Genomic DNA, 22609 nt, shown 5'->3' with positions numbered 1-22609 from the left:
GACACACATACATCCACATACTTTATGCTTCTTTAAATCAATACGGTAGGCCAGGCTGAGCCTTCTCTAAGCAACGCTTCAGACCGTTCCTAACAGGAAATATACTGTGTAGTGTACTGTAACTCACATTTAATACAAGGCTGAGTTACCAGAAATATTTATTATTTTAGCAAAAATGCGGCACTGAGTCCTTTTCTCTTGTCATGACAAATAGTTTTCAATAGGAAAATGAGCAGCCTCCTTGCTGTTTTCATGCAGCATTTTGCTATGAATGTTTTGCAAGAGATAATATGGATATCATGGGAACTGTAATCTAATAACAATGTACCATGTGTGGAAAATAGATGAGCTTTATGTGTGGGAGGGGCAACTTTAGGACAATTCCAGCAATACAGATTTGACATTCAGACTCACAATGACAAAACACCTCTGAGAATAACAATCTTTGGTTTGTATTGCACTTTTCAAAAGCAAGTTACAAAGTGCTTCACAGTCAGTAAATACATTAGAAATAATCAAGATTAAATTACCTAGAAATGCCACCAAACAAAAGGAAGGAGGAAAATAGCAAGGGGGAGCACTACAAGGTTACTCAATAATACTACAGTTAACATATTTGTATCATTGCTTTGCGGCAGTACTGGAAACGTGAAGCACGACCAATGTTAAAAACCAGACAGAAATGATAGCTGTGACTTCTCCAAAACCAGTGAGTTTGTTTGCAATATGTGTGGGAGAAAGGGAGTGAGGTGTTGAAATGAAATGTAGGTCTCCACAGATTGGAATATTTTTCTTAGGCTTGGCAAAACACACAAGCAGGAGGTTAGGACACACAGTAGGAAAAGGAGAAGACAGCCAGTTTGTCCATACATCCAGTGTTAAATAACAGCCAAGTCTTCCGTCGATCCATGAATCAATCCCTCCAAACTACCTCAAGTGGTCAATTCAATCACATCTGCAGGAGCCACACACAGCCTCGTTTCCCCCGTGCTGCTCCCAGTGTGAGGCCAGAGCTCTGCTAGCTGCCCCCTTTAAAGGAAATACAACCTCAGAATCTCTTTGAACACATATCAAATTATTCTGTGATAATCAGCGTACTCTTTGATAGAGTGTTAAAATGTAATTTAAAAGGGGTCTACATGGAATACAGAGCATATTAATGATTGAAAATGGCTGCATTTGGCTAGCATGCCTAGCAGCTAACATCCTTGGTTGGACCTGGTTGTAACCGGAGTATGAACACAGGGTGGTGGTCATAAGCCAGCCAGTGGGGAACACACAGGCACTCTACTCGCAGAGACACACAAACACACACACACACACACACACACACACACACACACACACACACACACACACACACACACACACACACACACACACACACACTGTAATGGCAATTTTGATGTTCCATTGTCCTATACTCGTTTGCCATTATCACAGGTGAGTTTTAGAGTGATCTTAACGCAGACAAACACACACACTCATTGCCATCATTTCTACATTTCTTTAAATTATTTTTGACCATTCCAAAAGAAATGCCCGGACTTCTTGTACTATCCTGATGGAAGCAAAGTCATAGTTCATAATAGTGAGGATCAAACATTCAGTGTACAGTCTAATTAGCAACTGATGACGCAAACATTTAGCAGGAGGTGAAAAAGGACATCTATGACCGGATTGTTTCACAATACATTTTACAAGCTATTTTCTAGCTATTAAATGAAATGGATAATGAATGAAAAGCAGCTGATGGGTTCCGACTTTTGCTATCTTAAATAGCTGTTTCCATTGCACCTGCATTTAACCAAAGCCCCTTTAAACGTTATGGGTAAATGTTTCCAGACCACAAACTGAAATGATAACTCTTTTCGACACGTGTACGCATAACAGGATGTGGGTTTTTCTATATTTAAAAAAAAACACAATCATTCTTCATCTCACCACAATATCATTTTAGGCCTACGCATAACCTCACGTGAGACTCAAGATCTAAACACTATAGGAGAAATGCCAAATGAAAGGTAGCTAGAAAAGTATATAAGTGTACATTTTATTTCTAAGAGCCACAGTACAGTTTAGAGAAAGCAAGAGAAAACCATTAGGTTTGGTTTTCTTTACAATTTATTTCATCCTGTACGATAGTTCAATATAACATCTACAGGGCGAGTCCAGAGAGAAAATCTGATGTTTACTGTTCAAGTTTAAGGAAGCTCAAATATGTCCTCCTATTAAACTACTGTAAAACCAGGAGTACCTGCACAGTGGAATCACTGCTCCCTTTAATTGTATCAGTGACATTATGACCAACAGGTCTTCTTCGGGCAAACAGGAAGGAAATGAGAGATATATATAGCACAATGACCAGTGACATCATAATCATATAATAGAATTCAATTCTATTTACCTGCCGTTGACATGTTCTAATGTCATCTGCATTCTGAAGCTAAGTAGATCATCCAAAATGGCTTTTCAAGGGGAGTCTCGATACAAGACTTGGAATACATACTTTTTTCCACCTAAAATGTGCCTGTTGGATATGATATTTAAAAAAATGTCAGTGATAAATCTATTTCAAGAAATAACCTTGCGAAATAAAGCTTTTTTTTTAGAAAAAGTATATCCTTGAAACAATAATGATTTTCATTGGAATAAGTGATTATATTACCCCACAGGCACATGTCTTTTTTAATTTGTTCAAGAAAAGTAACACTTCCAGACATTCTTTGGGAGAGGGAATCTAACAATGAGGCTTCACTTAACAACCATCCAGATGAGCCTCATCAGCTGCTGAGTGAGGTGAGGCGGTCTGGCTTTTATGGAGGTAAGTGTTGAACTGAGTGGGGAAAGTCAGCCTGAAGCAGCTGTGAGTGGAGAGCCTGGTTACCAATGAGCGCATCCCTCTGTGGGATGCTCTCCTCAGGCAACATGGACGTGTTGCCGGCTTGGGAAGGTTAGCTGAAAGCCACAAGGAAATTACCCTTCACGGATGTGACGTCCACATTTCCTGGGTGTGACGGTGGCAAATTGATTGAATTGCCACAATTCCCATTACAATTTGAGCTCATTTTTAACAGATGACATAACACTTAAAGACACGTGTCCACATTATTATGTTTGAGTTACTTAATCAATTGGATTTTATCATAATACAAATTAGCAATAATGCATTATATCTTTATTTTAAAGGGGCTTCTTTGGGGTCTCCCTTTCCTGTAATGTGTGTAGGTTTGTGTGCATGTCAATGGTCTGCAAAGCATAAAGGATGTTCCCTCAGAGATGGAGTTTATCTCCCATACACTGCCTGAAACGCCTCCATTGGACTCCTTTGTTTAGTTCAGTAACATCACTCAAGCTTCTTTTGGTTAGCGCTCCAACAAATTGTGGGCGGGATATAACTAAGCAGTTGACCAATCACAACAGAGTCTGTCAGCTAACCAATCAGAGCAGACTGGGCTCTGGTTTCAGACAGAGGGTGAAAAGAGGTGCTGCAGCACAGGCAGTATTTGACAAATAAAGAGCTTTTTCTTAACATTAAAGTAAACATGTCACAGTGGCACACAATACCAATATGAACCTGAAAATGAGCACAATAGGGCCCCTTTAATAGTTATGTTACCGACCACTTTACATCATCAAATAACCTTGACTCATATGTCAAAGAGCATTCATTTCAAACGTAATTCAAATATGATTGACCATGTATATCCCTCTCTAATCTTATTTAGTGATATTTAATTCACAAATGTATTGTTTTTTTCTCAATAGTTGGACCTTGCTCAAAGCTGTAAAACATATAAACAGCTCTGTTGCAATCCCTACTGTTGCTGCTTGATGTTCCAAAACAAGATCACAAAAGCTGAGGATGAGGAATTTTAACTGAAGGATTCTGCATTAAAGTCATAAAAGCACTCACTCCATATCCCAGAAAGACATTAGCACCTATAGGGTATATTAGGATGTTGGACACATGATGTTTTGAATAAGTCATTCCATTGATATTTCCATCTTGCCTCATTGCCCGGCCCTTCATGTTCTCTGCATGAATGACCAGGAACACATGTAAGAGAGCATGAGGATCACACTCTGGGGCAGAACAGGTGACTCTGAGAATGGTTCAAAGACAATAGAGCGGTGCAGGGACAACGTCTTTTGATAGGCCAATAGGAAGTGAGCATCATAAGGGCTCCCTCGAAAATAAGATCTTTGGCTGACACATGTCTATGATACTTACACATTTGGTTCAGCAGGATAAATCTTCACATATTAACACCATTTCTACGATTTTTGAAATGTAAATACAATTGTCAGAAATAAATAGCTTATAGCTACAAACGAGCATCATCACAGTGGAATGGCTGCACGTCACCAGAGCAAAGCTAAAGGCGGCTAATGTACAACCTGATGGCACTTAGTAGTTAGTTTTTACTGACGTATTTTAGGTCGTAGAACAATAAGTGAAAATCTCGACCTTATTTCAGGCTTCTAAACAAAAACATGTACAAACTTTGAATTCGATGCAAGGGTACTGGAAATGGTCAAATGCAAACTCATTGCGGGTTTAAGGACTCATTCCTGCACCACTATTTATGTTATAAACATATTTTACTCACTTATTTTAATTGCACAAATATATAAGAATCAGCTCCACGCTTTAAAGACTGTTACTAGTCCGCATTGCTCTATGTTCCTACAATAAATGGCACTTTATGTAACTATCTGATGTCGACCTTTGAATGGCTGTGAAATCCAAATGTGAAACCCTATTTACCATCCACTTTATTTCTTACCTGTACAATTATTAGTGAATAGACTGGAGAACATCCAAGTCCGCTTATAAATCCTGTGGGCCCTTTCAAAACTTCTTCTAAGGTCTCGCAAAAACAGCCTTTTTTTTGGCAGCACTGCTCGCTAACAAGCACAGAAGAAATATTGTGGATGAAACAGAAATAGACTTTAAATGGACTTTAAATGTTGTCTTTGAGGTGCAGTTTGATAAGGAAATAGTCGTACCACTGCAGACAATTTAAAAAAAAAGCAAAGCCTGCACAACAATTTATGTTATGCACAAAGAGAGAGGGAGAGACTGTGAAATACATGTGCACCAACACAATTAGAGATTCACACATCCCACACACCACAGGCACCGAGCAGGCCCTAACAAGTCTAATTCTGCAGCTGCAATTTCCACAGAGATTTCCACAGCACTGTACACGAATCTGCATGAATGTGTGTTCCATGTGACGCACAGGTGGGCACGTGAGCATTGAATTGTCTGCTGATGGATCCGTGTGATTGTCTAACTGTGTATTGAATGTGTGTGTGTGCAATGTAAGTTGCTGGTCCAAGCCTTCTGTACACTGGGTGATGAGAGAATTCCTCAGTGAGAGCACGGGGGGGGGGGGGTTTGCCACAAATGGACAGCATTGTCTGGCCAATAGCCTGAGACCGGCCCGCTCCACTAACCAATCACACGTGACCAGCGCTCCCATCAGCCGTCCATCAAGAGGTCCGTCTTTCAAGGTCACCTGATGCTCCCTCCCTTCCTTTCCCCAGGCCTCCCTCTTCCTCCCTACCTCCCTCCCTCTCTCTCTCTCTCTCTCTCTCTCTCTCTCTCTCTCTCTCTGTGTCCAGCAAAGCAGGCATCAACAAAATTGATCTGATTTCTTGCTAAGCATGATCCAATAGTAGAGAGTGATATGGAAGCCAAGCCAATTAGGTGTGTTCGCAGACAGGTATGGCACCACTAGAAGGCACGATCAGCAACATGCCTGCCCACATGGGCTAAACGCGTATGTGTGTGTGTGTGTGTGTGTGTGTGTGTGTGTGTGTGTGTGTGTGTGTGTGTGTGTGTGTGTGTGTGTGTGTGTGTGTGTGTGCGTGCGTGCGTGCGTGCGTGCGTGCGTGCGTGCGTGCGTGCGTGTGTGTGTGTGTGTGTGTCTGTCAGCTCACTGTCATGTGAGACAGCTAGAAAAGACTACATTCATAAATGCATAGAGAAGAACCCCATGTGTGTCATAATGGAGGAATCTGCAAAACACACTATGCTTTATATTTGTTGTATGTGTTCAAATGTTCAAATGTGTGTGTTTGTAAGTGCCTGCGTGTGTGTGTTCATGTATAAAAGAGAGAAGCTCCTTCTATCTCATTCTCCGATCAGTGTGATTTCTGCAGCGCACAGCTGTCACCATGGAAACCAGGGAGGGAGCAGTAGATAGAGAGGATGTAAGGCAGTAAGAAAGGGGAAAAAAAGATTGAGAAAGAGTAGGAGAGACTGCGAGAGAAAGAGAGAGTGTGTGAGAGGAAAGGAGGGAGGAAGGGAAGAAAGAAAGAGAGAGATGAGCACTGGTTGTTGAATGATAGCAGTCACAACAGGCCCTCATGCAGTTTCACCCAGCTAACCTGCACAGCAGCAATACCAAACCCAGGGCAACCCTCTGTGTGTGTAAGTGTGTCGCGAACAGAGAATTCTGGGAAATGTGTGCCTGTCACATTCTCATTTGAGAAAAATAAACATTTGATGTGGTTGTGTGTGTGCGCTTGCAAGAGGTAGTGTCAATCAATCATAGCCTTTCCCCCCCTTTCTGTTTTTTGTAGTTACACAAACATCGTATATACTGATACACACACTCACACACACACCCACACCCACACACACACACACACCCACACACACACACACACACACACACACACACACACACACACACACACACACACACACACACACACACACACACACACACACACACACACACACAAACATCGTATATACTGATACACACACTCACACACACACCCACACCCACACACACACACACACACACACACACACACACACACACACACACACACACACACACTGACATGACCTTGTCTCTCATGGCTGGTGTTGTGCATTGTTCTACTGGCTGCAGTGAGATCTATTTGCGTATAAATAAACACACCCTTCAGATTCATCAGAAATGGGGCTACACAACAACACACATAGGGAGAAATGAGGGTGGTATAGAGGAAGAGGGAGAAGGATATGTATAGGATATTTAGATATCTATAGTGATAGATAGATAGATAGATAGATAGATAGATAGATAGATAGATAGATAAATAGATAGATAGAAAGGATGTGCAGAGTTGGTCATGAATAGTTAATGAAGGGCTTGCGGGCAGCACGGTGAGGAAAAGCTATTCTCTCAGTCTCTCCTTCCTCCTCTTTTTCTTTCTCAGGGTTCGGAGTCGTGTGCGAGTCGTTCGGTGCTCCACCTGTCCTCCATTTATCTTTTTCTTTCCATCTCTCTTCCTGCCCCCCGTCCACAACACTTTCTATTCTTTCCCTCCTTTCACCTCTCATTCATCCATCTCTCCCCCTACCCTCTCACCTCCTTTCCTGTTTTCATCCATCTCGCCTCTCGCCTCTCTTATCCTCCACCCCTCACCCCACCATTTCTCACCTCTCATCTCACCCATCAACCCCCCCACCTTCCTCACACACGCCATTAACTGCTGGCTTGTAAAGCAGACTAAAAGACACAACTCTCCTGATAAGAGGATTGAAGCATTGATCACATCTGTCCTCCACAAGGAGCTAAAGATTCTTCAGAAGAAAGATCCCACTGCCCCTTTGAGAGGCCAATGAAGAGGCCTTGAGAGAATATGGAGCCCTACTGCAGCTTTGAAAGACAAAACAAATATGTAATTGGGTACTGTGCTGGGTCCCATTTGTACAACCTTTTTTTACTGTAAATATCTTAAATTATTTGAAACGACTGTGTCGTAGGGATGTTAAGATTCACCGATTTGCATCGGTGCACCGGCATAAACGTTCAAGATGCGAGTGCACCGGTTGAAAGAGTGCACATCGGCTGCAGTTTGGGTTGAACTTGCGATGCATCGATTGTAGCTTCTTTGCATCGGTAAAAAAAACATTAATTCATATAAAATCCCCTCATCTTGTCAACGCTCAGCAGAGACGATCTTTGATATTTGCTTCGCACTACGGAGGCCTAGAGTCTCAGTTATCAACAAACATGGAAATCGAGGAGAAAGAGAAACACAGCGCACCGAAAAATACCTACAAATCAAACGTTTGGCAACACATCGGATTTTTCAAGAAAGAAGAACAACTTGAAAAATCTCTCGCAAATTGTTAACGATGCCGTGCCGCTTTAAAGTACACAAGTAGTACGAGGAACTTAGCGACGCACATAAAGAGACCAACTTATGCAGAAATCCAGGTAATTCCAAAGGGTTCACATACTTTTTCTTGCAACTGTATGAGTTAAATCACTCAGTGAGGTGTTCTGTCAGAGAGAGTGATGTTTAGTTTACAGCAGCCTGTGACGGCCAATCATAGTTTACATGTCTTCCTTACTGTAAGCAGTTATTACAGAGCTGTTTGTGAAAGGTTATTTGTATGTTTTATTGTTCATATGGAAACCACTGTGTTCTGCTCACTGGTGAGCCTATGAATGAGTGTTAAGCACATCAGGCTGGCAGCCGTATGGGCATTGCACTATGGTAGTTGTTATTTGCACATTGTTAATCATGGGCAACGCATCCTTAAATAGTTTAACTGTGAGGTGTTATACAATTGTACTGTACTCTGGAGAGTTTTTTAAGGTAAAAAAGGTAAAAAGATAAACAGCATGATGGGATGTGCAGTGCCAAATATGTAAAGCACTTTTTTGTTAATTTATGATTTGCTGCATATAAGGAATACAACTAAAATCCTCTGTCGTACCATATTGAAGTATCTTTATTTTGCATCGTGTTGAATCGTTGAATCGCATCGTATCGCCCCGTATCGCATAATGTTGAATCAAATCGTATCGAACTGGGGCGAATCGTATCGGATCGCCTGGTGTTTCAAATGTATCGTTAATGTATCGTATCGTGGCAACGTATCGAGATGTGCATCGCATCGGCCTCAGTGATGGAGATGCGCATCCCTACTGTGTCGGTTTTGTGATGCGCTGATGACACACATCTCTACATGTCTGCATACGACATACCTAAATATGAGAGAACTGTTGAAAAATCTGGCATTTCGTTAACAGTGAATGGATCACACAAAAGCGGTCAAAGAAATTCAAAATACAAGACAATCATCAAGACTGCATTATTTTGCGAGTGTGTATTTTATAATAACTTGATCACACATTTCCTATTGGTTGTGAGCTAAATATGTATCAAAAATAAATACCAAGTGGTATTTATGTTGGTTCCGCTTTTGTTTCTGTTGTATCAATTGTGGTTGATATAGCTGATTGTTTTCAACTTGTCTGACTGCTTGTGTTTCATAGCCCATTGGACTCTTATAAATGCATTCTGAGATTTTAAACGTTACTTTGTGAATAGTATTTCTCTCCCGAGACATATAATCTAAGGCTTCACAGCTTTTGACTAAGATGTATTCACAACAACAACGAGCTATTTAAAAGTGTTGCAATTTCCCTACAACTTTGATTTAAAAGGTAGAAATGTAAATATTGTACAGACTGTAATTATTACCTGGGAGACAGCCTAAGCCACAGCCTAATTAATCATGTCTGTCATTTTTGCCTTACTTTTCACAAAATGGACACAAGCTAAGAAAGTCAGATCTTTATCAGCTTATTTGTTCAAGACGAGCAATTATTTGTTTCTCAAAGGCTTGCAAGACTGTTCTTCATCACACTGCACTCACTGGAGCTTTTTTCTGGTCTTTCGTTTTTTGATTGTTGAATCCGCTCCATTGCCAACATACGGCATGTTTTCTTTACCAGGAGGTCCATTATAGTAGATTTCATTTGATTATGCCATTATTTGGTTATGTTAGATTACAATCCTCTGGCAATAGTAACTCATTTGATTTGTCTTGCTCAGTGCTTTTTTCATAATGATATGAAAACAAGGTTTTACGAAAAAAAACCTAAGCAATGCTATGATGAAACTTGCCTGGTACTTGAATTCAAGTTGTCAGTCATGCTAGTATGTTACCTTCAGAAGAAGTGTATAACTGTATTCATATATCATGATAGCTGATATGTTGAGGTTGTTCCTTCATGATGTGTACATTGTTTATAAGAATACGCAGTGTTTGATAAAAAGAATAGAAGCATAAGGAACCAACATGAAATCCTGAAGAATAAGCTCTGTTGGGAAACGTTTTTTTGTTTTAAGAATTCTGCATACTTATGTTCACTAAGGGGGGCCAACTTTGCATCATCTTCTGGTTCATATTTGTATTTAATGTTCAAAAAGCTCTTTATTTTTATCATACTGCCTGTGCTGCAGCACCTCTTTTCACCCTCTGTCTGAAACCAGAGCCCAGTCTGCTCTGATTGGTTAGCTGGCTGGCTCTGTTGTGATTGGTCAACCACTTAGAGATGTCCTATCACGTAGAATGTGTTGGATTACATTATGTTGGAGGCTAGTCCAATTGAAGCGTGAGGCTTACATAGTGATGTCAATGTAACAGAAGTAAACATAAGAGTTGGATTGAGGAGTTGCAGGCAGGAGGGGGGAGTGTTTGGGAGAGAAACTCCTTCTGGAGGGAACAAAGGGATGTTTGCCTTTGCAGACCATTTACATGCACTAAAACCTATATAACCAGCCACAGGAAAGATAGAAAAACCCATAAAAGCTAAATAAGGCCCATTTAAGAATTGCGCAACCAAACATTTAAACCTGCTTTGACTGAGACCTTTGAGCAAACTGCTCACCTGAAGGAATTCTAGTTTTCTCTCTATTGTATTGAAAGAGAAATGTCTCCATTCATGATGTCAAATGATACCTAATTACATGTGAGATCTGAAACAAAATGAAGTCTCACCAGCACCTTGGCCTTTGGTTTGACTGCTGTGCTTTTACGTCCCGTTGGCATTTCCATACCCACACGAATAAACGTGCTACACTGACAATAGTTTGCTAAGGATGAAATCTGCACTTGGCAACTTTGCATGTTGGCAGAACTAAATGGCAGTGAGAAGAACCCGTTTTTATAATTGAAAATGAATTCCCAGAAGCCCTCAGTGCTGTAACCTCAGTGAACTGATCACTGCGTGCTCTTCTATCAGCCGCTCGGCCTGTGATGCTTCACATCAAAAAGACAAGAGCAACAAAAGATTTATTATAACCAATTCCAACTTTCCCTGGACAGGCTGCTCATTTACTGCCGCTAAAGAGACACTACCTCATTTTCAAATGGTGTTGTGTCCTTTCCAGTCAGTTATTAGGAGACCATAGTTGACACTTTTTTCTTTTTAGCAAATATGATGCCTGTATGAAGTACACAAAAAGGGGAATAAAGCTACTTTCACATTATATGCAATTCATTTTTTTTCTCACCGTGATTTGGTGAAAAGAGCCTTGTGGTGAAAACAGCAGTTTCACCGCTTCACACAAGATTAATTCAAATGATCAGCTTATTTTTTAAAGTCAGAACAATATGAAAAACAAAAGATAAAATGCTGTGCATTTTGTCTTAGTCTTGTAATTGCAGTTAAACACAGCAATAGACACACCTGTTTTATTTTTTTATATTTAAAAATGTTTTATACATGAGAAATACTGAGGATATAAGCAAAACAGCACACAGTTTGTTTAAGGCTGAAATGTGTGCACTGCTACCCAGCTGACACATGGTGTATACATGGATGACACTAATGGACACAGGCAGTGAATGAGGTAATGACAATAATAAAGGTAATAACATCCTGGACCAATGAGAGGAAGGACGACAACTCTGAAAGAAGTGCAGAATAAAGAATCGCATACACCTTGGGGTCCTTTCTGTTTCCCATCATTCACGCTGATGAATTCCCTACAAATACGTTTTCCTACATGTTTGCTCAAATAAATATTTGCCGGAAATAAATGAAAGGCAGGTCTGGTGATATTTTTTATAATTAAGAAATTGCATAATTAGATTACTTTTATACTCTGATACCGAGATTAGGTTAGTTTCTTATTTGGTCAATTGTTATAGAATGCATTTCTTAAAGCAAGCTATCAAACCCGGCCAAGAACTGCTGTTTGGCAAAAACTTGACATTTCAAAACCTTTAAAAAATAAAGCGTAATGTTTGTAACCATTTCGCATTTACAACTAAACTAGGAATGATTGAGCTCTAAGCAAACCAAGGAAAGAAAAACAATATGATATCAGTTTCTGTTCAAGTGGATGTGCGTTCATTTTTCCGTTGTGGTTAAAGTATAAGAAATACGGTATAGTTGACTGATTAACGTAAAGGCCTGTGTGGTTTTCTACACAATCCTGAAACGCCTGCACCTCAGGAATAGTTGGATGAGCGGCTTGACTGAACTGGCTGTAGCAAATTGATGGCAAAGAAAATATAATTTCACATTCATTATTCCAAAAACAAATAAAAAGGGTATATGGATAAACAGGGACGCAGCATTCTGTGAGAGTATGGCTGCACCTTGTACATATATCCACATCTTTCTTTCTTTGCGCTACCTGGTGTCTTTTCACCAATAAAACTAGTCCATTGTTAATTGGTTAAAACATAATCTACATATTATAAATAAACGCTAAAGCCAACCATATTTTTTTAAGAATAATTTGTCTTCCTGAAGACAAATAAAGAGAATTTATATATTCCTCGATTACAAAAACAATTTGATTCAAATATACAGCATCTGAATTTCCCCTCTCAAGTTGCAATGTGCAAAGAACCAGTGCTTTTATTAGAGATGATGGTGAAGCACCTGCTGCGCAGCTCCAAATCTACACTGTTGTACCTCCTTGCAGATAGAAATGAGGCAAAATCAATCTTGGGAGTTGTTCGAATTGCGGCGTGATTGCCAAATCACAAACGACAAACTTCAATATCTCGAAACCAACTGACAAGGGAAGCAGAAATATTGTTTCATAAGTTAAAATTAGGCAATGTACTGCCAACATCTACTCAATTCATGAGCAGAATGTTGCCTCAGAAGAAAAACACATCCACTTGTTCTCTGAAAAACCAAACATATAGTACACACAGGAAGTATCTACCACAAGCTTATAATAGTTCAGAGATAACATCCAGAGAGGCAGAGGAGGACATCTGGAAGACAGATGAAGATATTCCACCTGTCACAATCAAAGATCGCCACAACAAAGAAAGATAAAGATAGCCCACGCCTTTCCGAGCCTGATATAGAACCAAAGTTTTAACCCTTTTACCGCCCAGAGAAATGTTTGCAGAGCTCACATTCTCTGTTTCAGAAACACTAGTCCTTGTGTATACATGGACTAGAACAGCCTTGCTCCAAAGCACCTTGGAAAAGAGAGAGAAAGCAGTTCATGCTCATGAAGCGTTACCACCAGTGACAGTTGAAAATGGCATTTTACAACTTCATGAATATCAGGCGGTCGCTGACTGCATGCCAACCCCTCAAAGACTTTCCAAGGAAACGGTGAAAACAACTCAGATTTATTGAAACAGCAGCAAACTTGTCAGTTTTTAAACGTTTTATGTGGAATCCAAACTGACACGTTCTTGGCATAAACATTTCTAATTATTCAATTCTGAATTTGACGTCTGATCCAATTCTGCGGTGGAATAATCCGAGCAAGATAAGTCCATCCTGTATGAAACAGGCACTTTGCTGATGCAGCGAGGAGGGTGTGTGCAGCGGCAGCCGCATTAGTGTGTGGGTGGTGCGTGTGCAGTACATCTGCATGTGTGTTCTTGTGTGTGTGTGTGGTGTGTGTGTGTGTGTGTGTGTGTGTGTGTGTGTGTGTGTGTGTGTGTGTGTGTGTGTGTGTGTGTGTGTGTTTGTTGAGACAAGGACAGTGGAAGAGACAGAAGAGAAACTGACACACAGAGGGTGTCTGAAATAGACACAGATAACGCTACAAAGAGGGGTAAAGGAATAGACAGGCAAGTGAGAGACCTCTCACAGCACCCACAAACACAAACACACACACACACACACACACACACACACACACACACACACACACACACACACACACACACACACACACACACACAGACCTGTCAAGTCACTAATTCCCCCAGTAAACCTATTGCATCTGCTTTAATATAAATGCACGTTAGTCTAAGCGCTACCTTGTCTCTGTCTCAATGTGGAATGCATTTTTCAATTCTTTTTTGTTTATTTTTCGGGCATTCTGGCTTCAATTGTATAGTTCAATAGACCTGAAAGGCAGGGGGAGAGATTAAAGGTCCCTTGGCCAGACATGAACCCACTCTGCCATAATGGTGAGCTTCCAGGCGCCCGGATGGAATGTCTCTTAATTAAAGAATTCCCAAAGTGTTGTCCCGGGTACAAACAGCAGATCATGTGATTCATGCACTGACTCAGATTCAGATGATGCCTTTAAAAACACCTCGCTGTCATCCCCGGCTAACAGAGACAATTATTCACTGCAGAACTAAAGGGTGTTCGCATCTTAATGAAAATACACAGGGGTTGCTTTGACAGTTTGTACCAGGTTGTGGCCTTGGCTGTGCTTCCTTGCAGGGATTGTTTTGACATGCAGCACCAGAGCAAAATTCTCCTAATTCTGGGATTTGGAGATCAATGCCACAGTGATTCTGCCTCCAGCTGCTGTACACACTGAGCTGAGTCTGAGCTGAGAGGCAGCCGCGTGCACGTTAGCCCAGAGAAATTATACAGCCGCTGATAAGGTGCTGGTGTTACGCACATGCAAACACAGTCTGCATAGTCTCGTATGTATGATCTGCAATTACACTTTCTATACGCATTTGATACCATTTAGACGTAATTATACACATTTTGCATGCACCTGAATTTCAATTTAGGAAAGAAATCATAGACGTCAGACTGGTTGCTAGTTTGAGAGTTGTAACTGAGGAGTAGTTTGATATTTAAAAGCAAATGTTCTTGTTCGCTTTCTTTCTGAGAGTGAGATAAGAACAGTGTAACCTTTCTCATGTTTGAATGTTTAAAGGTCCCATGTCATGCTTTAAAGAGCTGAAGTTCAGGCATGGTTAGAGTAGCTTAGCATAAACACTGAAATAAGGATTTGCCGGACTCTGTTCAATCCGGACCTCCAAAACTTGATAAAATAGTTTGATTTATCTATAAATAAGCAGAAGATTTAATGAAATGACTGAGGTTTCAACAGAAGCTATATACTGTAAATATTCCTTGAAGAATGCAGTGCCACATCTACAGTAGCACAGGTTGCCAGATCAATTCTGTGAGGACAGGTGTTGTGTTTTGGACACACTTGGCCACCTAAATGTGACAGCAACAGCCACTACTCAAAGTAAAACCTAACCCTAACCACAAATAGTTGTTAAAGTAAGGTACATACACCATGATCAATTATTGAGCTTAATAAGAGGATAATTCCAAACCAGTCTACGTGGTTTGGCTGACTATAATTCCATATCCGACATGCAAAACACACCATATTCTAAGTTAAAACTCATGTATCTCAAAATGTTAGGTAATTCAAGTAATGATGATAAACAAATCAGCAGGTTGGTTTCCATGGGGCTAACAGGAATTTATTAGAAATTACTAGAATAAATTGGAAATATAAAGGTTATTTGCTCCAGCTGTATTTGCCGTATTATAGGTGGAAATAATCCCTTCATTTTCCACATAAACCGATTCATTTTTCAACTACGTACAGTGTGAAATGTGCTGTTTGGTGAGCTCGCTAACTAACTAACTAACAACATTACTAATGGGAAAGAGAGGCAGAAATATGTCTAAGGGTTTAAAAAAAAAAAAGTTATCTATATACTTGGTTACAATTGATTTGAACGGGCCTACTTTTGACGAACCATGCCATTAGACCTATTAATAAAACGTTTTTGTATTTTGCTCCCCGTGTAAATTCACTTCACTCCCCGAATTCCCAAGCTCTACTTCCCTGTAAAACGTCCCCCGTTGCCCCCTATACTTTTTAAAAAGTGCAGGCTCAATAAAACTAGCCCTGAACTTAGTGTCATTACTGTCAATGAGGTGAAAAACAGGCCCTGGCTATTTTTGGAAGTCTTACACATGCATTATTGCGGCATCTATTTGTAATCTAAAGATCTCTCCCCCACTTTCCCTCCCTCCCTCTCTGCTTCTCTCCTCCTCTGTGGCTGACTGACAGCAGGGCAGGAATAAGCTGAACCACACACTTCAGCTACAGTCAGCTACAGCATGAGGAGCGAGACAGAAAAAGAGAGGGGGGGAGTTGAGGTATGCAGCACTAGATACAGCATCAGTGACAGGAGCATGTTTGAGCATCAGATAACGCTATTTTAGGAAGAAACTGTCAATGTTTCTCAAAAGGCATGTCAACGGCGGTGATCAGAGGAGACCTACATTACGCTTTACACTGCCGGGGATGTAAGATAGGACTGGTTTTGTACTTTTTAAGAAGGGAGTGTGAGCCATCCAAACTTCAGTGATGTTTTTCTGAGTGAGGGAAAGGCCAGTGGAGCTCAGTGGAGACAGATATATGGCTTGAGTAGCTCAAGAAAGAACAAAGACTCCCTATCAATTTCTAAACTACTGTAGCCTTGGATTCCACATTAGTTTGTACTCTGTTCTCTCACAGCATGATGTTGCAGACGTCTCTACAAAGTCTGATCTGTTTTGCCTCTTAAGTTTTGGTCAGAGGATTGGATTGAGGGTGAAGTGGAAAAAGTGGAAAATTAAATGTTCTTAAAACTCATGGAATTCATTCGCAATTACGCATTCGAGGGGGAAACGTATTTCCTCCTGGACTAGTTTTAAACGGTTAATCTCCAACAAAAACTCAACAAAATTGCTTGGTTAGGTCTAGTAAAATATCATGGGTTGGCCTGACATAAAAGTATTTGTTCCGTTATTAAAGTTAAGACGTGAACCAAACAAAGTCCATTTTGACTAACGGTTTCAAAAGGGACTCGAACAGCTGGTTGAAAGTCCTGTGTATGTTGACCCGCCTAAACACTATGACCTCCGTCTTGCAAAAACCTACATGGAATTGTGATTTGACGTTGATTAAAAAGAATCCTGACTTTACTCACCAACGCATTAGCTCGCTTCGGAAAAAGATGACTGTCTCAATTATTTCTCACAGTGAGGGGGTCTTCTAACTTCTGACTGCTGTAAACAAATATATCAAGACATGAACCTAACAACCTGTTGTTTTAAACAGATATGATCAAATATAACATATCATAGTGTGCTTTGAGGTTAACAGAGCTGACATCCTGTGGCTTCTACATATTTGTGTAGCCCAAAACATATCAAGAAAACATATAGAAAAGTCTGTCAAACAGGTGCTAAAGGCAAGTCAACTGAGGGATGTAGCTTGGATGGACACTCGTTTGCTGTCCTATATTACTGTTTGCATTCTGCAATGATGTTATACTAGCAAGTGAAACCAGAGGTTCTTCCAGAAAAGCGTAGTAAATGGTCATAATGTAATGTAAGCTTTACATTGTAATTGTTCTGCACTCCAGCTGTAGCAAATGCTTGTGTATAGGTCTTGATAAACACAATATAAAAAAATATAAGAGTTGAGTTTTTACTGGCATGGCATGATCAAATATTCAACACGTTTGTTGAGCTTTTAGTACCTCTGCCACCGAGTACAAAACAGCTGCAATGTTGTTGTTCCTTACCAAGATGTATCAAGCTCTTCTATCCCTCCTAATTCAGCATTTAACACCGAACACTCCATGTCACTGGGTTTTCAAAGTGAGTGAGAGGGGACAGAAGCACCTCATACTAATGACTACTCACATTCAAGAGTTTCCAAAATAACGGATAACAATTTTACCATAAAACTGTATGAAATCAAACGTAAAAACACAATTCTCAGTTATACCCTTGTTCAAGAAAACAGCAGCACAGGTTTTCATATATAATTTTAAAAAAGCAGATATTAGCCACTGTAGAAGAAAGCGTGACCGTGATAAAAGTGTGTTAAATAGGGGTGCGTACAGAAGTGGGCATTACAACAGATCGGCTGAGATTTGCCGACTGTGTTTAGAACAGGTTTGTGATTGGTTGTGCTCAGGGTGTGTGTCTTCTGACACGCCCCTTGCCTCATTCCATCTTTAAACTGCAGTTACTTCTGTCCAAATTAAATTCTTCTCCAATATCCTCTCATGCACGTCTCCGGCCTGATCACCGGCCAAGAGTCGTAGCTCACTCGCCGGCTGCTCTGACATTTGTGCATCCGCCCAATGAAAAGTGTCAGTGTGGCAACGGAGAGGAGGCCGGGCCAATAAGCAGTTGTTGTTGGCATTTTGCAGAGGGGGATTATTTACAAGAGGTTTCTGTATCTTACATAGATACATTTCAATTGTGAAATATGAAATAAGGTTTTCCTTAACAAAAGATATTTTTAGTCAACTAACACAAAATGTAGATTCTTTGGGTTTCTTGATATGAAGGAATAAAACAAAAGAGCCACTTTAAATCTTGCGTTGACTACATGTTTCTTGGAAGGAGAAAAGCATTTAAAAAAGACTGAAACTTTCAGAAATAGTAGTTGGCTAAGATCATAATGGCCAATTATTGAATGGATAAAGGCTATCCATATTAAAATATCTGTTTCCTGTTGAACTGGGTCCTGACTGCTTCATCATAGCATTTTTCTCTGAAGAAATGGAGTGGAAATATTTTTTTCATGAAACATTCAGGGCTACCAATTGCAAGTGATACGTTTTTTTGGTTGACTGTGTGACTAATTTGGGCCTTAGATTTTGTATTTCTTTGTCAAGTTTTGTCAGATGAATCCAGCCAACCCTATGAAAGAAATGGAGGCGACAAAAGCTGTGTTCCTATAACGCTGTGGACATTCAGAGGCCACTGGTTGCCACAGTGCATGTTATGTGTCAGCAGCACACACTCTGCAGTCTCTAATTAGGTTGAGTCTTCTCCCTGTTTCTCTTGCTTTCGGTATGTGTGTGTGTGTGTGTGTGTGTGTGTGTGTGTGTGTGTGTGTGTGTGTGTGTGTGTGTGTGTGTGTGTGTGTGTGTGTGTGTGTGTGTGTGTGCGTGTGCGTATTAGCGTGTGCGCGGGATGATTCAGCTCATAAGTGGGTATCTCCTCTCCTGAGCTTACGCCTTGCCTGCACAAATGGGCTTTAGACAGAAGCCTGATTGCAACAGCCCTGTCATAAATAAATGACTGGATAATTTTAGCATGACACAGAGGTAAAAATAGAACATCACGCTGTTAGCTCAAACGCTGGATGAACCCTTTGTTGAGACTTCTGAGTTACTTCCTGTCAGGATTGAACACTTTACAGGTGCCAGTGGTTTGCATGGAAATGACGGTGATTCATTGTTTGAACCAAATGAATGTATGTTTAACCGCATTGTTTTAAAGTTTATGTATTTAAATGACCATGACAAAGGTGATGATGTCCACAGTGATGGTCTTAAGGCTCGTATTGGGGAAATGTTCAATATTTCCACAGTTAAAATGTAATTCCCCTCTCTTTTGTGTAGCAGGGGAAATCCAGGTATAGTGTACTTCTTGCCACATAGGTGGTCACAGGATTGCACTGTAGTTAAAAGTATAAGATACCTGAGAGTAACTAGCAGATGTAATGATGTACAAGTATCAGTGTCTAGAGCTCCGTTTATGTCTTATACGAACTAAGTAGACAGTTCTGAAACTTTTCTTTTCCCTTTTGTAAGTAAAGGGTCAATTCAAGTTTTTTTTACCTCTCTGACGGAGAGAAACCAAGGGAGGAAATGTCAGAAAGTAAAGAGAAAAAGTGCTCAACCCTCATCTTGAATCTTCTTTCCTTGTCTTGTATTCAGATTGTTCTTTTCATAAAAGCCATCCTGTTGACAATAACTTCAACAGACAGGCCAGCTGCTTTACATTTAGTTTTAGCCACTTCTCATATAAATTAGTTATTTATTATTATTATTTAAAGCAACATTTTAGATGGCAATGGTGGAAACCTGCAACAAGTTGTGACATTTTAACAGTTACCACTACCCATCACTGCAGTCATCAATGGCACAGTCTGATATAACAGCAGCAGATCTGACATGTAAAACTGACTGTAGGTAACTTTCCCCTCACATGTTCTGCCTATATCTCTGACACACACACACACACACACACACACACACACACACACACACACACACACACACACACACACACACACTAACTGCTGTTCAACCTTAAGCCTACACATGATGCAGACAGTGATGATGTGATGATGCAGATCTCACACTGAACTTTTAGTCTCCCCTGATCATCAGGGCTTTTGAAGGAACCTGTTTGTGGTTTAGCCCGGGTTAAACTCACACACACACACACACACACACACACACACACACACACACACACACACACACACACACACACACAGACTCACACACGCTGTCTTGCTTCTCATTTCAGTTTGGGTTATGCAGGATTAAAAAGTGTCAACCGGCTAACGCGCATGCACATGTGTACGCACGCTGAAACACTGTATAGGCTCAACACGTGCACGCGCAGCCAGAGAGCGGTGACTGTCTCGTTACATCGCCATGGCAGCCTCAGTGGCCCTATGGTGCGGTGTGAGTGTAGGGCAGGTGGAGAGGGGGGAAAGCCTTAAACTTACCGCAGTCCTCGCACAACACTCGCTCCACATCCTTCTTCAGCTCCGGCTCGCTGGCGTCCACAGGGGCGTACGATGCCTTGAATACCAAGGGCTCGGCTGTGGGGTCCATGAAAAATATATATCTGTGGTCCTTCTCCACCGTGGTACACGGGGCCTCGGAGCCGAAGTCCCCGACGGTCACGAGCTGCTCCCTCTCGAGGCCGCCGCTGTTGACGGGCCACACGTCCAGCACTTTGACATTCACACTGTAGGGCTCCCGGGAGGAGACGTTCTCCGGGGAGGAGCGCACCTCGCCCTCGATGACCACGGCGGATCGGTACGCCTGGTCCTGGAGGGAGTTGAGACTCGGGGCGTAACAGGCGAAGGAGACCCCGATGACCAGCATGGAGAAATGCACTGGATCAAGCCTCATGCCGTCAGCCTGTGCTGTGCTGCAGTGCTGCTGGGCGGCGGAGCGAGCTGGAAGAGAGAGACGGCGGCGAACGGGCTCCGGCAGAGCAGGCAGGGCAGAGCGGCAGACCTTGTGGAAGTGTCCATGCCATCTGTGTCTGCCGCTGCTCTCCCCATACGGCTGCTGGCCTCGGATGGGGGACACACACACCAGCCTAGGAACGGGAAACGGCCCGCTTCTGCATGCTTAAAAATGTGATTGCTGCATTCTCCTTCACCAACCACCCTCCCCCTCTTATCTCCCCTTTTCCTGAAAGGCAAAACAAGACTCGTAAATTAGCCTCCTCTCGAATCCAGGGCTGAAACCTCTCTCACTCTCTATCTCTCTCTCTCTCTCTCTCTCCTTCTATCTCTCTCTCTCTCCCTCTCTCTTTCGCTCTCTCTCACTCTCTCTCCAGCTAATAGGCTAGCATCGCATGGGTGGGCGCATTGCCTCTGGTATGAAAAAAAGCAGCTTGCGCGTACAGAGGAATCACAAGAAACGATACGCACTCCACGCAAACGCAAGGTCGGGTCCCTTATCCACTTATTACGCTCGTGAAAATAGTTCCTCTCCTGTAAGCAAAACAATAAATAAATAAAAGAACAGAAAAACCGGGGGAGGAAGAGACGGACAGGATGAGATAGCAGCGGTTATCCGGTGAGGCGATGCAACAGTAGCGCGCAACCTCCAGATGCGTCCCCTGCGCCCCTCATCATACGCGAGCAGTTTACGTGAGCAAACATCACCTGCCCGGTCACTGGCGTCGGCTCGCCACGTCCTGCGCAAACACCCTAATGACCCGGGCACCCACCGGCACACCGCCACCGACCCAACCGGCGTGTGAGCATGCCGGCCGCCTGAGTTAAACCTCTGCGGGTGGTGGGTGCGGGAGAAATCACGCAAGCGGTGCACGGTGCGTCTGTCGCCAAGCACTGCGCGGCTCCCACTGTGGATCAGTGCGAGATGTGCAAGAGAGGCTATAGGCGACTGTTACATACACTGCGGATAGTTGTCGCGATGACTAACGCTGCGAAATTCTCTCAATGGATTCCTCAGCGTGGCGAACCGAGCTGCGAGTTACGAGACTTCAGCTTTAAATGTTCTCACTCATATATACGCACGCTGCAGGAAAGCACACCCAAAAGCTGACATTTACCACCCTATGCGAGTCAGTGCAGTTCACTATGCTATGAAAAACTGTGCAGTTGTACGACTCTGTAATGCAACAAGTGGGGGCATCAGTTAGCCCAACCTAAAGGTGCTATGCTGGAAAGATATTCTACGCAAATTTGTTGCCAATCCTGCTCAGCTACAGCTAATAAAACCACTTTTTTCATTGAACACATCTCCACCAATGAAATGCGAGCTTTACACAATATGCTTGGGCTGCCCCTGCTTCCATCTGTGTATCAATCAATCAAGCCATTCATAAGATTCTCCTTTCACTCTCTATCAGGAGCCGCACGCCCTTCTGTAGAGGTCAGAAAGCCTTTCATTGTCCATGCTGAGAAAGGGATCAAATATAATGTCATATAGGGGACACATGGGCTGCATTTTTCTTAGTATAGATGATGAAGAAAATGTGAGAGGCCATTTCATCACAGTATGCACCTACAT

General features: G+C 41.8%; 1 protein-coding gene across 1 annotated transcript in view; it reads right to left on the bottom strand.

Moving 5' to 3' along the window:
- The window catches only part of LOC104965788 (pro-neuregulin-2, membrane-bound isoform-like), a 30994-nt gene extending 8968 nt beyond the window's left edge, over nucleotides 1-22026 (bottom strand). The window contains exon 1 of the mRNA XM_010794797.1: nucleotides 20560-22026. Within this exon, the coding sequence (XP_010793099.1) occupies nucleotides 20560-20971 (412 nt within the window). The 5' untranslated portion in view covers nucleotides 20972-22026. The remainder of the gene's footprint in view (nucleotides 1-20559) is intronic.
- Between the last annotated feature and the right edge of the window lie 583 nt (nucleotides 22027-22609).

The sequence above is a fragment of the Notothenia coriiceps genome, unplaced genomic scaffold (assembly GCF_000735185.1).
Source record: "Notothenia coriiceps isolate Sejong01 unplaced genomic scaffold, NC01 NC01_scaffold00037246, whole genome shotgun sequence".
Lineage (NCBI taxonomy): Eukaryota > Metazoa > Chordata > Actinopteri > Perciformes > Nototheniidae > Notothenia > Notothenia coriiceps.
This window is presented reverse-complemented; position numbering and strand designations above follow the sequence as displayed.